This window comes from Hypomesus transpacificus, chromosome 2 (assembly GCF_021917145.1).
Source record: "Hypomesus transpacificus isolate Combined female chromosome 2, fHypTra1, whole genome shotgun sequence".
Taxonomy (NCBI): domain Eukaryota; kingdom Metazoa; phylum Chordata; class Actinopteri; order Osmeriformes; family Osmeridae; genus Hypomesus; species Hypomesus transpacificus.
This window is the reverse complement of record NC_061061.1, coordinates 4,559,864-4,578,230: the sequence shown is the minus strand read 5'-3', so window position 1 is coordinate 4,578,230 and position 18,367 is coordinate 4,559,864. Positions and strand designations below refer to the sequence as shown.

General features: G+C 41.2%; 2 protein-coding genes across 6 annotated transcripts in view; one reads left to right on the top strand and one right to left on the bottom strand.

Moving 5' to 3' along the window:
* The window catches only part of nbeal2 (neurobeachin-like 2), a 38,626-nt gene extending 27,180 nt beyond the window's left edge, over nucleotides 1-11,446 (bottom strand). For 3 of the 4 annotated variants that reach the window (XM_047039595.1, XM_047039605.1, XM_047039625.1), the window contains exons 1-7: nucleotides 10,907-11,446; nucleotides 2,597-2,685; nucleotides 2,214-2,375; nucleotides 1,764-1,845; nucleotides 1,285-1,397; nucleotides 882-964; nucleotides 68-153 (exon numbers count right to left, since the gene is read on the bottom strand). In XM_047039595.1, coding sequence (XP_046895551.1) covers nucleotides 68-153; nucleotides 882-964; nucleotides 1,285-1,397; nucleotides 1,764-1,845; nucleotides 2,214-2,375; nucleotides 2,597-2,685; nucleotides 10,907-10,957 — 666 coding nt within the window. In that variant the 5' untranslated portion in view covers nucleotides 10,958-11,446. Of the gene's footprint in view, nucleotides 1-67; nucleotides 154-881; nucleotides 965-1,284; nucleotides 1,398-1,763; nucleotides 1,846-2,213; nucleotides 2,376-2,596; nucleotides 2,686-3,983; nucleotides 4,195-10,906 lie in introns of those variants that run through there. The other variant, XM_047039616.1, reaches the window with a different exon arrangement.
* Nucleotides 8,171-17,765, top strand: ccdc12 (coiled-coil domain containing 12). 2 transcript variants are annotated; one of them, XM_047039651.1, is made up of 8 exons: nucleotides 8,171-8,361; nucleotides 12,409-13,026; nucleotides 14,533-14,621; nucleotides 16,298-16,377; nucleotides 16,481-16,542; nucleotides 16,626-16,660; nucleotides 16,773-16,849; nucleotides 17,332-17,765. In XM_047039651.1, exons 2-8 carry the CDS (start codon nucleotides 12,850-12,852, stop codon nucleotides 17,409-17,411), a joined length of 600 nt encoding a protein of 199 aa, XP_046895607.1. In that variant the 5' UTR covers nucleotides 8,171-8,361; nucleotides 12,409-12,849; the 3' UTR covers nucleotides 17,412-17,765. The 2 variants fall into 2 exon arrangements, with proteins under 2 accessions (XP_046895607.1, XP_046895617.1); XM_047039661.1 differs by lacking the exon at nucleotides 8,171-8,361 and adding an exon at nucleotides 10,217-10,574.
* The last annotated feature ends 602 nt before the right edge of the window (nucleotides 17,766-18,367 follow it).

Here is an 18,367-nt window from a genome sequence, read left to right as displayed (position 1 = left end):
CGCCCCTGTTTCCAGCAGATAAAGCAACCATGTGACAGACACTGACTTGGAATGGGAAGGTTTTTACCTTGGTCCCACTGATGACAGCCCCTTGGAGATTGACCAATCGAAGTGTGAGGAGCTCTGGGATCTGCTCGCTGGTCTCTAAGGTATCTGTGAGGTGGGCGGAGTCAAAATAAGATTGCTTGATCCTTTCAAATTGACCAGGTAATAACCGGTATTAGACAAGCCAACCACCCTCAAGTTTCTCAACACAAATGTCTAATCCACAGCCTTCGCAAGCCCAGACAGAGGCTTCTCTGTGGTGTGTTATCATTTAATCTAATCTAAATCTTAAGGGATTCTATGAAAAGAAGTGTTTAATAAGATAATACCCAGCAAACACTGCCGATTGAAAACAACATAATTTACCATTCATCAAGACCCAACACATCAGCTCATTGCGTAAGACGCTAGGGTGGTAAAGGAGTAACAGTCCTGACCTTCTTTTTAATGCATCTCAAACTTGAAACCAGTCACACACACAGTGTTTATTATTTTAAGCCTTAAGCACTAGGACTTGCAAGCATTATACAAACTTAACTTTAACCAAATACAGTATAGCAAACAGAGCAAGGCATACATTTTATGAGACATTGTATACATCTAATACGTAATCCATTGCTTTTGTAAATAATTTTTTTTTAAGTATTGATTGGTGAAATACATTTCTAAAGTGGGTCACTAACAGTATCTTATTATTATTATTTTTTTTTAAGAATGGTGCTGTTCTATGGCAACATGGTGGAAGATTCCTTTGGTACAGTGTGTCAGTTTGGTGGAGAGTAATATAACAAGAGTGAGTGCTAGGGGGTTGGAAGGAGACAGACGCAGTAGCTCACCATGGAACAGAGCTGGTAGCTCTTCTGGCAGAGGAAGAGGGGAGAACTTATACCTACTCCTCTCCATCAGACTTACATCCTCCCTGGAACACACAAGCAGGTTGAGCAAACACACGCCCAACACACACGACTCCTCAACAGCTGGAGTGATTCTTACATTTGGACTGGTTCATGACTGGTAATGGCAGTTGTTAGACCTGCTGTGGACTCATTTGACTCCAACCTGACAACCTCATTTTTAAGAGGTTTGGTTGGGTTGGGTTGGTGGAGTACCAACACACACACCCTCCACAAATGTCGTAATGACAAAAGTTGCCCCCACACACGACAAAAGGGCAACACAAAGCAGGGGATGTCAAACCACAATCATACACTGCAAGCACACACACACACACACACTTACCCTGACAGGCGTCTCCTCCAGATCTGATAAGGGTCATAGAGACTCTCACACAGAAGCAGCCCATACTGGACCACTGACTGGAGTGATGACTGATCCTCTGGCTGCTTCTTCAGCTGAAACACAAGCTAACAGTCAGTATCACTCAGAGCAGGCTTGCGACATGAACATTGTGTCAACATTCCTATTCACAAGGTGTCCTCAATGCCAACAATAAACACATACCAGTAAACAAAGAGCATAAAGTATAAAGCAAACTTCTCTTTTCTTTTGAAACCAGTTCTGTTTCTTTGCTCTCTGTAAACCGTTGTGTGTATGAATAGGATGAACATGGGGTGTGAGTTCTCATCTGATAACTCTCCCCACGGCCGTTAAAAGAGTAGTAAATCATCTGTGTCTAGGTGAGACACTATAGCATTACTCAATGAAACTGACAAGTGTGTTGAAGACATTGTGTGGGGTTGCAATGTTTGTGCCCTTACCTGAGTCAAGCAGAAATTCAACAGCTTTATTGTCTCAAACACAAAGCTAGGGGTCTTGTCAGGGTCAATATTTTCCATATTCCTGAAAGTACACAAAAGCATAAATCATTACAGATCTGCTGTACCATCTCTTTATTGTGTATCTTCAGTTGTAGATGAAGGGGAGAGGTATGGCTCAGTGGTAAAGCATCTGATTGTAATGCATCCAAAATTGCTTTCTTTCCTGTCTGCAAGAACTGGCTTGATGATAATCTGTTTCAGGTTTGTTACAACTGCGGTTGGTGCCATATCCAACAGAAGAAAAGCTGTCAAATCGTGCAGTTGTTGATGATGAAAATGCTGTTAAAGGTTATAATGACGATTTCGTTGATAACAAAAATGATGATGATGAAGATGACTTAGATGATGAAGAAGAAGATGAGGATGACAGTGAGCTGTGCTCACCCCTACCTGCAGACGATGATGAAGAACTTGATGAGCAGCAGCGGGTGAGGGGTGCTGTTGCCCTGCTCGGACCCAGAGAGGTGCAGGGCGCTGTGCCACAGCTGGGTGCTGAGCAGCACTAGGACCTCACGAGGCAGCAGGGGCACCTCAGAGCAGCCCTCCTCCACCCTGGGAGGAGACGGGAGAGATGGAAGGAGAGGAGATGGAGGAAGACCAGAGGGCAAGTGAGGGCAAAGTTAGAACTTCATGCTTCCCTGCATAAACATTGGTGCTTCTCGAACTTTGAAGAGGTCAGACTTCCACCAGTGTAGTGGGGCATAAAACACTTGTATACGTTTGTGCTTTAGCCGTTGGTTAAAAAAGGATGAATAACATGAACTTCCACTTACCGCCGGGGCGCCAGCGACTGCACATCAATGAGCCGCTCAAAGGATGCCACAAAGGCCTCCAGCCACTGTTGCAGGTAAGCCACATCTTTCTGCAGTAGGAGGAACATAGATATGAGTCTACAGATAAGAGAGACAAGTCACATGCACAAGCACTAGTACGAAAACAAACACACATAAACACCCCCCCCCCTCCCACACACACACACAAAGTGAAGAGGAATGTACATTGGAATCTCTATTACATTCTACATTCTTCTGACCACAATGCAGGAAGTCCATGAGCACTAAGAAATGTAGTAGATATACCATACAGTATGAAAACATAGCATCACTAACTGAACCTGAGGAAGAGTCTTAAACAGGATGTTGCTGCATAGTGATGTCACCGGAGAGAACATGTGAGGCAATGCAAGGTTTTGAAACGCTTGACCACAACAACATTTCTTAAGCAGTAGACAAAAAAGTATTCTATAATCATTTTCCTCATAATATTTTGTCCAAACCAAGACGTTATTGTATTAACCACGTGTGAAATCAGGAAACCTGACCGCTGGGGTCGACCCTGTCCTGGGATGGTGCTATCATACAGACACATTTACATGTGTGGCAGTTACGGTGTGGTAACAATATCACACGTCTAATCAGTTCAATCAGCCCTACATATCCTGCCCCTTTGCCAGCTCCATCTGACTCCTCCCATCTCACAACAACAGTTGACTCACACTTTCATTACTCTCATGCTTATGCTGAATGCATGAAACACAGATATTTTTTTACTAGCTGTTGAAAAAGCTACTGTGAAGTAACCTCAGACAGCACCAGAAATTTCAGTTCTCTCAAAATCTGAGTCAGAGTGAGGCTTTGCCACCACACAGAGGCGGCGTGTCTCATGAGAACAACTGATCAACAAACCAGATTGAAGTTAAAGAGCAAACATCAGCAAACATCTAAAGATGATACACCGTCTCGATCGGCAGCCGCACACAGTTGTGCCGTAATGTGCCACAGTGCATTAGGTCACCTTGTCCGCAGCGGTACAACAACAGTTTTTTTTTCTGCAGAGAAGTCGTGTTCCCACAGGGGGATGCCACACGAATAACTCGAACAACAAAACCACATGACGACTGCTATGAGTTTCCTCATAAGACGTTAACAAATGAACCCTACAGGGTTGATATTCACACAGCCACAGAGGTAACAGGCTACAGTGTCAACAGCAGCTCAACCATAGTGGCTCACAAGCTCGCTACCCAAGGCTTCAGACACCACAGAGTAACATACTAGATATTCAGATCAACATGAAAGAAATCCAGGTATCCATGTGACATACTGCTGCATCAAAAAATGATCTCCATCACTCCATATCTATGTAGAATGTCTACATTACCAGTTGATTTGTGGGCCAGTCCATGTCTCATTGCAAGTGTCTAAACAAGGGAGGGGGTCTCTGATGAACCCTCCTGGATGGTAGTCAAGACCAAGGGCTACAGTACACTTCTACTAAACATGTAGCAGCACATCTCCTCCAAGGCAGCACAAGTGGCTGTCTGTGTCTCTGTACGTCTCTATCTGTCAAACAAGCAACCAGGAAACGCCTAGTCACTTTAACCGAAACACATTTCCTCCATGCTCTAACTCAGCCTCCTTCCTCTTTTGGCTCTGTAGCTATTTGTGAGCAGTCTGTGAGGTTTTTTAGGACTCACCAGTAAACACCCACATTCAAGAAAACTATACTGTAGAATCAGCATTATGGGTCTCTGAGAGATTTCCAAACGTATTATGATTTTTTTTTGCTCAAATCATTACTACTGTAGTGACGGCGGAACAATCGGTGCATTTGCAAGGTACATGGTGTGACTAGTGTGGCCCTGAATGATTGCGCATAAGAAATTAGATAAGTAGGCTACACGAAGAACTGCAAACGTCAACATTAACTGGAGTCAACATCCCTGATTTAGACATCAAAATGTATCTCCAGTGCAGCACAAGTACATGGCCATCAAGATACCCAATCATCAAAAGGGCTTAAAGCATCTTCAAAATCCTCATCATCGTCGTCCTTAAATAACTAACCCACACACAATTATATTGATGATACACAACACAGAGAGTGAAATAAACCACCACTATATTCAGTGTATAGGATATACACTAAGACTAACCACTAAAGGATTTGGTGGGCCAAGAAGGCAGTCGAGCCATTCATATGATGAAGGAATTACACTGTGAGGGGGCCAAAACTCAAAATAGAATGTATTAACACCTGCCATATTTATTTAGAAAGGATTACACCCTCATCACCTGCAATGCTCAGCATGTCTGAAAAAGGAAAATATCAAAATAAACCGTTGCTTCATATCTTACACAGTGTATCTGTTCAAATGGCCATGGCCAGACTGTGCAATAGGGGGAGAGAAGATATTAGGAAAACTGGTCCAGCTTTGCAACACTCCTTATGTTTTGTGACACAATGTTTGCAGTTGAATTAGTGAACAAATAAGTCTCTCAGCTGACTCCCGCCATTGTTAGCAATTCATTGTCAGTGTTGCCAAAGATAACATTCAAGACCAGCAGTCATCGTTCAACCTTTCAACTGTACAGACTTATTACCACATTCCCAAACACTAGATTTCAAACATCTTAATCAAGATGATTTAAAGGAAAGGCTATACTCTATTTCTCTATTTTGTTTAGCATAATTGTTAAACCAGGACTAGGCTTGTGGCAAATGGTGATAAGATCCTTGCTTCTACATCCCAATTTTTCCTCTCATGAGGGAAAACCTAACTTTATCACAGGGACATGCAAATACCAACACATTAGCACAACTTTGTGACTCGGACTAGCTCTGTCTCAAGCCCCCTCCATAATACTATTGCACCAGTCTGTGATCCTTACAACACATTTCTGTTACTGGTTACTATTCTGAGATTCTCGTCCATCAAAAGCAGAACTGGAACTAACAAACAATAAGTCCATAAGAATAAAGTATCATCATAAAAGAAGATTAATATTTTGTTAACATTAAGCAATATGGAGGGAAGTACACTAGTACATTGATCTAATTTCGACACTGCACCTGCCAGGTTTACCCCTAAAATCCCCTTCATTTTATACTGTGCAATAAAAGGGAAAAAGTCCCTAAAGCTCCAAGTTCCTTGACTAACTGTTGACAATCTGCTTATGACGGCTGGTGTGATTACCTCTAGACAGTTTATATGACTGAAACATGCTGACAACCACTTAAGGGCTAATGTTTCACGACTGTACTCCATTTATCTACTTCTCACACTGGGAACAGGAAGAAAAACAAGACTGACTCCCTAATTAATTGAGACAATGAACCCTTTCAACATCAATGAACAACAATCAACATTTTGAAGCCATGTATCCATATTGTACGGAGATCAAAAAGTATAATTACCGTAATTTTCAGACTATAAGCCGCACCTTTTGTCCAATTTTTTGACCCGGCGGATTATATAATGGTGTGCCTTATAGTCCGAAAATTACGGTACATGTGCTACCTCCATGATGTCTGTCCATTATTCAGTGCTCTCCCAGACTTGGTGGTCAGTGTGGAGGTATAAAGGCCTGGGCAGCTGTGCTGCTCTCTGCTACTTGGCATTCAGCTCTATTCCAGCTTCCTGCCCCGGCCCACTAGAAACAAAGACCACTTTGGGTTTTCTGATTGGGCTCTATGTTGGTCAACAGGCATGTTGGATCCCAATTACAGGATGCCTGAAGGCCAGACTGAGCTTTGCTGCTTCTCGAGCGTAAATACGCTATACGTGAGCCATGTGGCAGCGGGGTGAGGTTCAGAACATATACCCATAGTACATATAATAGGACAACATATAAACCATAGTATTTAGTAAGAGGTAGTATATTGCTCATTGATGGGCCAGCAATGAGTAAATGACACATACTGAACATGTGCCCTGTGGCCAAGGCAGTGGGAGGCATGAACATAGTACAGCTCCACCACAACAAGGGCTGCTAGACTATCAATCCTCTTAACAGTAACCAGCACATATTGACGACAGACTAAAAATACCCGTTTCCTGTCCTAGGCAGGGAGATCATTGGTTCCCTAGCTGACTTTTCCATAATTACTCCTAATAGCCCAGAACGGGCATTTTTCCACCGCTCACTGCTGAACTGGCCCCACGGACATCAGGCCAACACCTACCGTCAGGGTCATGGTCTATACAGCAAATCAGATCACAGTGCCTTGTCTGCTGTCACGGCCACGTCAGTGCTGTTAGATGTTTTAGTTTAGCCTACTTGGTTTCCCATGCCCTAGTGTCTGTGTCAGTTTGCTCATTCGTTCTGAGTGTTGTCACCTATGTCTTGTTTGGTTTTGTATTTAAGTCCCTGTTTTGTGTCCGGTCTTTGTCGGTTGTTGTATCTGTGTACATCTGTGTATGTGAGTATAGTGTCTTGTTTTGAAAGTAGTCTGTGCTATCGCCATCCGGCGTCTGTCTCCTCTGCACTTGGGTCTGTCCCTCGTACACTCACCGTGAAATCTACATAGAGAATTCTCCATTGACAACATTAAACTCTGTGGACATTTAGGCTGAAGGAATTAATCAGCAATGGACTACTGCTTTTATTAGTTATATTAATGTTCTTATAGATTTGCTGTTCTAATTATTACTTTTGTCACTTTTTTTTATGTAAAGCACCTTGAGCTACAATTCTTGTATGAAATGTGCTATATAAATAAAGTCTTACTTACTTACTTACTAAAGCTTTCATTTATTTTGTATGTGCTGTGGTTGTTAAAGCCTGGGTGTACTGTACTCCAATCTTTTTCTCTCAAATAACAGGCAATCTTTAGCAAACTGATTAGTCAGTCTTCAATCTGGGATTTTAAAGAATTTTTCTGAAGTGAGGGAACGAACAATCATGGCATGTTGGGTGCCAATCACAACCTTGTGGGTGTGGGTGGTGTGTGTGTGTGTGTGTGTGTGTGTGTGTGGGGGGGGGGGTTGGTATTTATGTTGTTTGGAGAAAAAAAATCAACTTTCCCCATCCGACAGGAGTTGACAAGTCCATAGTCTCTGTTTCAGCCAGCAGATCCAAGTCTACTGTACTGCCTGTGTCCATGCCTGTCAGAAGTAAACATGTGCTGATAAAAATATTTCCGATAGGACAGACACGCAGTCCCACAGCATTTAAATCTCTTGTATATCTTCCTAACCATACAAGTGATCTGAGAGCACTTCAGGCCAAGTGCAAAGGATCGGCAACCTTGGGGTGTTCTAAACATGAGGGTAGCCTACTGTGTTATAACTGCAAGTGCACTTAATTCAATTGTTTTTCAAAAGCCTGAGATATAAATCCTTCTCCGAAAATGTAACTATAAAAACATTCCTGGACGTGGGACCGATCCCAGAAGATGATGCTACGTGAGTCCTGAATCTGGGTGTGCTGAATTTCTTGCACAATCAGAGGAAGCACAGCTCCTCAATCACTGACATGCCAGAGCAAGTACTGTTTTGATTCAAGATACAGAGAAAGGCTCACAGACACGTGTGCTCACTCTGTGTACAATTTTACAGTTCATAGCTACAGAGAATATTCTCAAACCTTGACTGAATGTTTGCATGATGCAAGAGCAAGAATTTCAATCAACAAAATGCAAGGTTCAGGCTTTATAGAGTAATGAGCTGTTCTAATGATGGGTGGATACCTAATGGGTGTGTTTCTCTTCAAGACTTGGACAAAGAGTTTATTTTTGCCCCTGTTCAGAGATGCAGGTCAGAGAACCAACTAACATTTGTTTCATTCATTTCACATTTCTTATTACTATGTCAACAGAGAACCAGAGAAAACTGATAATAGAAGTGAATAGAAGTGACACAAAGTTAACAACAAATGTTTAAATACAGAATACAGTATGTGGCTGTTATATGCAAAAAAGGTTAATTATAGTTTAATTCACTGTGGATTTACCAATTCAAAAACGTTGTGGTGATGTATTATGTGGGTGATGTAAAGGGGGGGATTACAATACAACTATATGAACAATTTATAAACAAATGACTAAGATTATCCAAGAGACTGAAAGACACGTGTTGAAATTTTGAGAAATACTGTTCAAACTAACTGGCCTTACCTGTTGTTAACAAAAGCTTCAATTTCACATTTGAGTCAATAGGAGGGGCAGATAATTGTTCAAGGAGGCTGTTGTAACTACACTGTCATCCTTTAAGACGGCTGCAGCTCATTGTGTTGAATGTTACATTAGGTATTTACCCTGTTGTGAAATCGTCCACAAAACACATCAGCAACATTATTTTAAGACCACAAAGCCATTCCATTTACCTAAGGCCTATCTATGACCAGACTAAACACTCTGAATGAAGCTCTCCGTTTCTGTCCCCTTTACAATCTAATCTTTATTACAGCATTGTGGGTAGGGCTGTTCATTTACAAGCCTTCCGATGCATGCAAAATTACTTACTACCGTATCATTGCAAACAACACAATATTGTCAAGCAGAGGCCTAGTACTGACTGCTGTGTCACTCAACAAAGGTTAACAAGGAGAGGAAGTGGCTTGATGACATCACACATGTCCTCCAAAGCAGATATCCAGATCAATAGGAAGTGGTCAGCCTCACAGACATGGTACACAGCTGTCATGACCAGATGCTAAGCAGGCACACCCTCACACAAGCCATGTAGTGATATTAGCAGTAAAGAATTAGGACTAAAGATGCTACTGTGGCCTTTAAAGGAATAAGGCTTTTACTAATATACATTTTAGTCTTGGGGTTAGGTGATTTTTGTTGTTGTTGTTATTACCACTGTAAGAATTCAACATGAATACACCTCAGTGCACCCAACTCGGCTGGCAACATGGTTAATTGTTGACTTTTATCAAAACAGAATAACCTTTATTCACCTTAGCTGGCATACAGTAAAGGTTTTATCTGCTGAAAGAGTGCCTCGAAGTAGCTTAGTTCTGACTGGGCACAAGAAAAGTAATTTTCCTGGTAACTAGACAATCCTTAGTCTAGTATCAATACAAAAACAAATGCCAAAACAACAAAAGGAAGTACAAAAACCAATGCTTTGCCATTAAACTAGTCTCTTATAAGGATGTTTTTGTGACTAACATTACCTTTTCCTGGATCCTAACACCAAGTCAGTGGAACAAACTGAAGGCTACAAAGGAGTACTGCTTCGCTGTATAGTGTTTGGTAAAACAGTCAGCAGAACAAGCAATTTGGCTTTGACCACAGTTCATTCTGATGCCTTTGAATAGCCTATGTAAAGGTATAGAAGACTGGGTCACAGACCATGGTTCTATCCACTGACAGGTTTTAATCATGTCTAAATTTAAAATGTAGGCCTAAGGCTGGATTGTCCTTCAGGCATGAAGCAGATGGCAAAAATTATCAATGAAAAATGCATTTTTTATTCCCTCACAATCTGTTGTATTTCGAAGAGGTCTGACAGGCACTTGTACAAAATTCAAAATAAATATTTTATCCAACGAGAAGACAGTTCATAGCCAAACAGGAATCAAATAAATGTCACCAGTAGTGTACTTCCCGTTTCCATGGCCCCCTGCGATAGGAAATTCACTCGGGAAGTAGGCTAAACTGCACTTTAAATAGCTGCAAATGTTTATTTCAAATGTATGCGAGTAGTTTGTGAGACCCCTATTTGAGATGCACAAATAGTTTAGGTTTTCTGAGTAATGTAAACCACTAGTATAAGCAAATAACACTCACTATTCTTTAAAAAAAAAGACTACGGTCCACTGCTTGAAACTAAAATGGAATTGAAATTGGATGAATATCCCTAGCACGCACAGGTGTAGAACTCTTTCGCTGGCATTAACTAAACAATTCTAAAATGAGCAAGAGACCAGTAGATCTTTATTCACGAATACGGAACAAATGTTTGTGCCAAGAAGTCGAAGGAAGATTCAGGAAGTAGCCAGACACCTGCCCGCACAGGTAAATAATTTGGAAATGAGTGTTGTTTACCATGGCAACCTCTTCCACTTCAATCGAGCATAATTTGTATAATGTTGGGTAGGCTACACTAGAACCACCATTGAACAGTAGTTATGATACAAATTCGCTCGTGCAATTAAACGTTTGAATAGTCTGTCCTCTCATGCAAATAGACTACTTCCTCGTCTTTCTGCGTAGATTCTGTCGGAAGTCTGAAAACGTACCAACATATTCACCCATATTTATAACTGACTGCATAATTTGGAGTTACAGTGTTACAGTAAGGCAGAAAACAACAATCACCAACAGGTGTCACATCTTTCCCCACTCACCTTGGTGTAATACAACATCCACAGCTCATACAATCTTTCTTTCGATGCCATTCTCCTCCGCGCTTAGAAATGTGGTCCTTGAGTATAAAATGTTAAATTTTTACATTTCTGTCCGAGGTTTTTGTTGTTGTTTCCAAAAGTAAGGGCGCAACATGTTCGCGTGGAGCATCTTGATATTAAACAGTGACAGAATCCAACATGTGATCGTCGAAACAGAAGCTCTAAGAAAGTTCATATCCACATAGACAAGGGAAAGCATGGCATGCGTGCCTTAATCTGCGTAGAAATTATGAGCACAGCGAAAACAGATACGAATCCAAAGGAACACCCATGTCCGCATTTAGACAGTAATATTCCAGTTACGGAGGACTTCCCACGGCACGACAGTAACGGGTGATCCGTTCAACTCTGTAAACTAACCGTAGTTACAATTTTTACAGGTGTGCCGATAGTATTTATTGTGCATTTAAATTCTGATTAAATGCACTTGCCCGGAATACAGAAACAAATCCCTTGACATAGTCCATAGGAGTGCACTGTACATTACAGGTAAATATTCTTAAAGACACATCCACCATAATTTGGTCAACGAGTAGTGGGCAAGGCAGACACTCCCTGAAAAGGCTACATCATTAAATCTGTAAGAATGCCTCTATTAAATATGGTCCTCGAAAATGTTCAACATACAGTCCACGCAGTTTTACTTGAAACTTGATCTAATTACCTAAATTAAACTGTCACCGTATACCAAAGTCTCCCAATGGATCTGTCCTAGTTACTTAAATAATATAATTGGTTAATTTTTCCATGAAACAGTTAACATAGAAGATTGATTTGGGCTCAGAAAATGTATTGCTCATGCACTGCTCACGTTGTCTTTTTGCATTTCTCCAGTGTAATCTCCCCCATTAATGCCATCAATCTGCCTTGAACTGTGTTCCAGACACATGTGAAGTGCACCAAAATCTGAACAGAACATGTGTTTAAACAATTTGGGTATTTTCTGGTGATATCTAAAGCTATCCAATTAGATTACAGCCATTCTTTTCATTTGTGTTAAATACCATCTATGCTTTCCAGGTTTTTTCAATACCTTTCTTTTTATAGCATTAGAAAGCTAAGCAGAATTAACACAAATTGTGACATCTCAGTAATTGAAATGAAATTTGTACACAATGTTCACTGGCCAAAGTATTAAAGTTTGGAAAGTTCTGTTAAAAGCTGTGTTGTCAGGGATATCCATTGAAGGGCCGTGAATTCATACCGTCTTTAGGTAGCTGCTGTGAAAATATGTCCCTCATGCTCTTTCTGTCACTCTGTCCTTATGCCAGTAGGTAAACTTCCAATCTAAATGACACGAAATGGATAGCATGACACACATTATCTAAGTTGCTGTAACAGAGACTATTGGTTCTGGGTTTGTTCTTGTTCCTTATTCTTAATTGGACACAATTTTGTATTTTGTGTGGATGCATGGTTAACACATGTCTGTTTTGTTGCAGGCCAAGCTAGGCTGGTCAATAGGAGGATGGCCAATGAGAACCTCCAGGCAGCTGTATTGCCATGGCAATGCCCTACATTCCACACCAGGACCTACCCAGTGTGTGGCCCACTGTGTGTTTGCTTCTGTGTATGACTGAGGGGTATTCACTCACATGATTAATATTCACAGAGTATGAATAGAATTATGACTGTTTTATGAATCTAAACATAAATGCATGGTGAATTTTATGCTGTGCGTTTATATCATTTTACTTTAAGAAAGCTAGTAACTATCATGTATCAATTGTGTAGAATAATATGCAAATCATGTATGCTGCAAAATATGTATAAACATTTGTTAAGCTCTGGATGGATTTCCAAATGTCAAATTGTAACATGTTATTAGAATCATTGCATGTTCGTTTTAATATTATAATTATCTGCATTAAGTCCTTGAATCGATGTTTTCCACAATTGCTTTAGACCCTTTCAGTACTATGAATCGATGGCTGATAACGCAAAAAAAAAAACAGAGCAACGTGTTAGCTAGCAAGATGGAGCGATCTGTTGGATCACTACAGGAGCAAGCACTCAAAAGGAAAGAGCGGCTGAAAGCGCTGAGAGGTCGACAACTTCAGGTTGATAAGTCCTTATGTATTTTTTTATATATAGAGGGAATATACATTTGAATAAACTATTGTATTTTGGCTAGATACATGTAATAACAAAATGCTAGCTGATGTTAGCTAGTTGAGAATGGTAGACTAGCTATCAAATTATTATAATGTATAGCTATGGCTGGATTAAAAGGTTGATGAAAATAATGTATTTGTTTATTAACTGAATGCGTGTTATGCCTATGCATTACCTTGTTTAAATTATCTTTTGCTTGTATGTAGCTAGGCTATTTGCGCTTTCCCAAGCGGAAAGGTTCTGTACATATTAGCTAGCTATAAAGCTAACGTTGTTAGCTAGCTAGCTAGGCTATTCTAGAACTTCAATGTCCCGCTCATAAGTTTGATCTTTCCAATATTAATATTAAATATCCTTTTGTAGTTGAACCACATTACGAAGTCAATTAAGTTCGTATACGTGACACTTAACCTAATTATGTGAGGAAGCATCACTCTTACTGAGAATTAATGCATAATGATAAAGGAAGACTTAGGTTATACCCTGGCACTTCCTTCACGTGTATCTTACCTCAGTCTGTGTTTCACACCGAGGAGGACAGATAAACTGAGGTAGTTTGTTTGTTGTCCGTGCCACTGACCAGGACTGTTTCAGTGGAAAAGTCGTAGGGGCCCGTGATTTGAAAGCTTCAGGCAAATCATAACTTAGACAATACAATGGTTGTCTCTAGAACGTTGAATGAAATCAAATGTTACCCTGTCTGTAGTGAGTGCATCCAGCCTGCAGTCAGCAATTCGGAATTAAAACCAATTTGCTTGCTGTATTTTGAATGTCCTTAACATTAGATTGTGTGTAATGGCCTTTAGAAGAAAATATTGTTCCAGCCAGGGGCAGGTCACCGTTTTGGCAGTTTAACCTCGATTTTTGAATGTGCTCATTGGCTGGGGGTGGAGGGGGCTATTTTGATAAATGGCTGTTGACATTCCATAACCATTGGATGGCTTTCCTGGGGTACTGTACTTGAAGAATGAGTCAGTCGCTGAATTGTTTTAGCAGGTGGCCGGAAATCTTTTCAGGAAAACATTGGGTGTGGAGGGGTTTTGAGTACTTGGTTGTAGTTTGTAACTTGAACAGTCTAGGTTTTCCAACATTCTCAGATTTGTCATCCATTTTAGAAATACAATGCAAAGAAATTCTGTTCATTTTATTTGTATTTTTTTGTACTGCAAGTTTTGGTTCACTACTGTTGAGACCTTGAGATGAACATGTTCTGAATGTAAATATTGTTATTTTAATGCCAAATGACCAAATAGGTCATCAAAATTGTGTTGTGGCTGTTTGCCAATTCAAACTACAGCCTTACTAAATTTGGACTATTGTTTGTTATGGTTTAGTTCTCGTTGCTGTATGTGAATTGATGCATCTCTGTGAAGCAGCCTGAGGCAGGCAAAAAATGCCATCCTTTAATTTGATGTCAAGTCAGTAACGACCCATTTGTTGTCACCCGACAGGGAAGAGACCAAGAGCAAGAGGATGGAGAGCCAGAGAGGAAAAGAGCCCTGGAGGAGGAGGCTGAGGCTGAGGCTGAGGAGCGACACAGGTCGGTTCATCATAACAGACACCTTCAAACAAAGTAGACTTATGGCATGCTTTTAAAATATCTGATTACTTTGACTTGAATTGAACTAACGCAGATGTTTAAAGTTTCAGTAAGTAGTCAGTAAATATGATTCTGTCTCCTCCCCTTTGCATGTTCAAGTGACAAAATCATGGAGCAGATTATCTACTCTCTGTCTATCTGAACACCATCTCCTGGAAACAAACCTGAATTCCCAGTGGCAAGTCTCACTGCTGTGTTTACTTAAGCTTGGATCAGGGCCCTGTGCTAATAGCTACACAAATATCCAGCAGCTTATTGTGGGCTTTATTTCAGGCAGCAGGAAGGGACAGCCATTCCTCTCCTGCAGGACCCTTGTTCCATTGTTTATGTTTAATGATTGTTCACTGTGTTCACCGGCACTTACTCACACAGGGTTTAGAGAGCACTGGCTATTGGCCGGCTGTTGCTTTTGTAGATCAAACACAGAAATTGTATTTCTAAAGTGAATGGATTATATAGTTGGATGTTTCATACGGATACTAGTTAGAAGCAATTTTTAAGATGGATTTTATTTAGGCGTAACTGTAGCAGTAGTGCAACAGCCTATCTTGTGACTAGTCACGCAGTATTAAAATTGCATGGGAGATCAGATTGCCAAAACAAAGGTATCAAAGGACAAGATGGTTGCAAGTCGGAAGACGGCAACCCTTTAAAGTGACTGTTTGCATTATCAAGATGAGAAGAGTATTTGAACTCTGTTCTGCGTTGTACTACCCACAGTCCATGGAAAGTAGGTTAATGTGAGTTGAGATCTGCCAACCCATGAGGCATCCAAGACCGCTATTTAGTTGTGAAGAGATTGCTTATGTGAGAGACATTTTCTAACATAAGCAATGTTAATGAGACATTTATTCATGTCTCTTGTATAAGTCAGAGAGAGAGAAAGAACAATAGAGAGAAGGGGGAGAGAGTGAGCTTTGACTTCCCTGGGCACTGGCAGTGTGTGACGTATGGAACATTCCAGAACAACATCCATACAAGGCAGCAGCCTGTCTGGTTGGCTTGGGTGCCATGATGGATGCATTCTCAACCTTCTCTCTTAAACTCACCCATTACAACCCTGATCAGCCCTCACTGTCTCAGGAATCTCTAAGCAAGCAAAGTCCTCGCTCAACTATACACTGAGGGTACATATAACTCTCAATGCACTGTCTCAACACCCCTCCGGCATCAAGCAAGTTCGCTGAGAATTTCAACATGAGGAGCCCTGATGAAAGATAACATCATTCAACCCATAGAGAAATTCCTCAGCTGCTGGCTAGCAGTTTTCCTCAAGCCGTGCCCATGCAGCAGGTGGAGAACATGTTAATTAGATGCCTTCCCGAGGAATAAAGGGGATCCTTATCCCCGGAGCTGACAAACATTCCCTAGAAACAAGATGTGCAGCTGTGGGGGCTTTGCACATGGGTCTCCTCAGTCTCTGGAGTAGCCACACTGCCATCTTCTGGTGCATCAGTGTTGCGTGTGAGTGTAGGCAGCACTGTGTATCTATTATGTTTGTCTCATTGAAAATGTAGACGGAAAAAAAATAGAAATCTATGAACTTTGTTTCTGTTATTAATGGCGATGTGACAACACAAGCGTGCAGCTCTTAAGCTTCCTCCATCCATCTTTAGAGAGCTGAAGCTGAGGAACTACACCCCTGCTGACGAGGAGTTGAAGGAGAGACAGGTGCCCAAAGCCAAGCCTGCATCAGGTAAGGAAGAGCAGGATGATGCAAACCAGCCCAGATACACTGTCAACCTCTGTGCCAATGAGTGATTTGGCGTATTTCACCGTTTCTTGTCTTGTTTTTTCAGTGGAGGATAAAGTCAAGGATCAGCTAGAAGCCGCCAACCCCGAGCCTGTCATTGAAGAAGTGGTAAATATTATTATTTTTATTGGTCTTGGGAGTCTGTGTTATGACCGTAAAGTAAACATGAAAGTATTTTTATCTGTTCCCAGGACTTGGCCAACCTCGCACCAAGGAAACCTGACTGGTAGGTCTCTTGGCAGTGATGTGTCATTACTGTTATTGCAATAATCTATTAAAAACAAACGTCAATTTCCTGTCATCTTGTTAACGATCAAACGTTCTCATTTTAATTGAAGGGATTTAAAGAGAGATGTCGCAAAGAAGCTGGAGAAGCTTGAGAAGAGAACACAGAAGGCCATCGCTGAACTTATCCGTGAGTTTTGCAGCACATATGGAGGATGTAGGCTGTAAACAACTTGACAGAATGATATGCTACCCATTAGGTCACCTCATTGTGACACCACCCTGGATGTTGGTACATTTCAATACTTCCTCATGCAATACATTCTTTAGTGGCATCCTTAACTGTGGTGTGTTCTGCGATCATACAAGTCTGGTTAGTGTGAGCTTACACTGTATGTATTGGGGTAATTGCTCTGTGGTTTCCCAACCCCAAGAAGATATCTTGTCACTCGATGATATCACTGTGGTTCCTTTAATCATGTGTGATCTACATTCCCAAAATAGATCTGGCTTTGCCCAACACATTCCATCAAAAAGCTTAAGGCCTAATCTTCAGTCTGGTTTAGCTGCACAAATCTGCTAAACCCCTTTAGTTTTCGTGCTGTATGTACGGACAACGGGGGTGTTGTGAGGGATTGTAATTGAGCGATTGTCAATTGTTTGTGCGTCCAGGTGACCGTCTGCGAGGCAATGAGGAGGAGCTTGCTGCAGTCGTGGGAGCCGTAGATGTGACGGAGGGAGACTCTGACTGAGCCCAGGAGGAGAGAGGAGGAGCTCAGCTCCACGCTGACCTCCTGCAGCTTGCTCCACCCAAAGGGGCCAAACAACATAAAACAACTTCAGTTTTATGGGTAGAGACTTTGGGGCACAGTAGCTACAGTATGAAAGCTACTGACGCAGAGTTCAATTCAATGTTTTCAATTGAGGGTCATCTTTTCTTGGCAACAGCTATTTGAGAGCCAGACCTGTATCAATGTCATGTGACATGTGTAAGGGCTATTTATGTACAATCGATGATGCATTGCATAAGCAGGTGTGAAATGTATGTCTTTATGGTCATAATGTTTTATGAAATTATCCAGTAAATTCTTTTCTTTTTTTGAGGATGTTACCTGTAACTATTTCCTTCAAAATGGCTGTTTATAACTGTAGACACTTTGCAAAACATACACAAGTTTGTACTCCAGATTTATTCAGAAAATCATCTGTAAATGCCATTCTTACTCAACCATATCTTAAAGTGACACCAGTCCACGTTTATTAATTTCTGCAACATGAATTACTTGCCATCTTTTGAATCCAGAGCTGCCTAATAAATAGAGGTACATAGAGAGAACAGATCACAGCTAGCAGGTTTTGGCATAATGCTTGACTAGTGGTTCTGTCTATTTACTGATAAGCACCTCGTTCAGTCTGATAAGCACGCACTTCACAATAAAGTGCTCCCTTTGTCCTTTCAATAGACCTAAACGTTCCCTGTTGAGGGAGATATTGCACATGTGGGCATGCTGTGGGCATTACCGTACCGTCACAGAACAATCTAATTTACCCAGCCTACCCCCCTCATCTCATGGACAGCCAGTTAACAGGCCTACAATGGAGCATTTGATAATACTGCTGTTCTCAACTTCCACGAAAAAACGACACATCAAAGATCAAACGACAATGTGATTAAAGTCCCACTGAAACTACATGTCCGCCCCTCCAC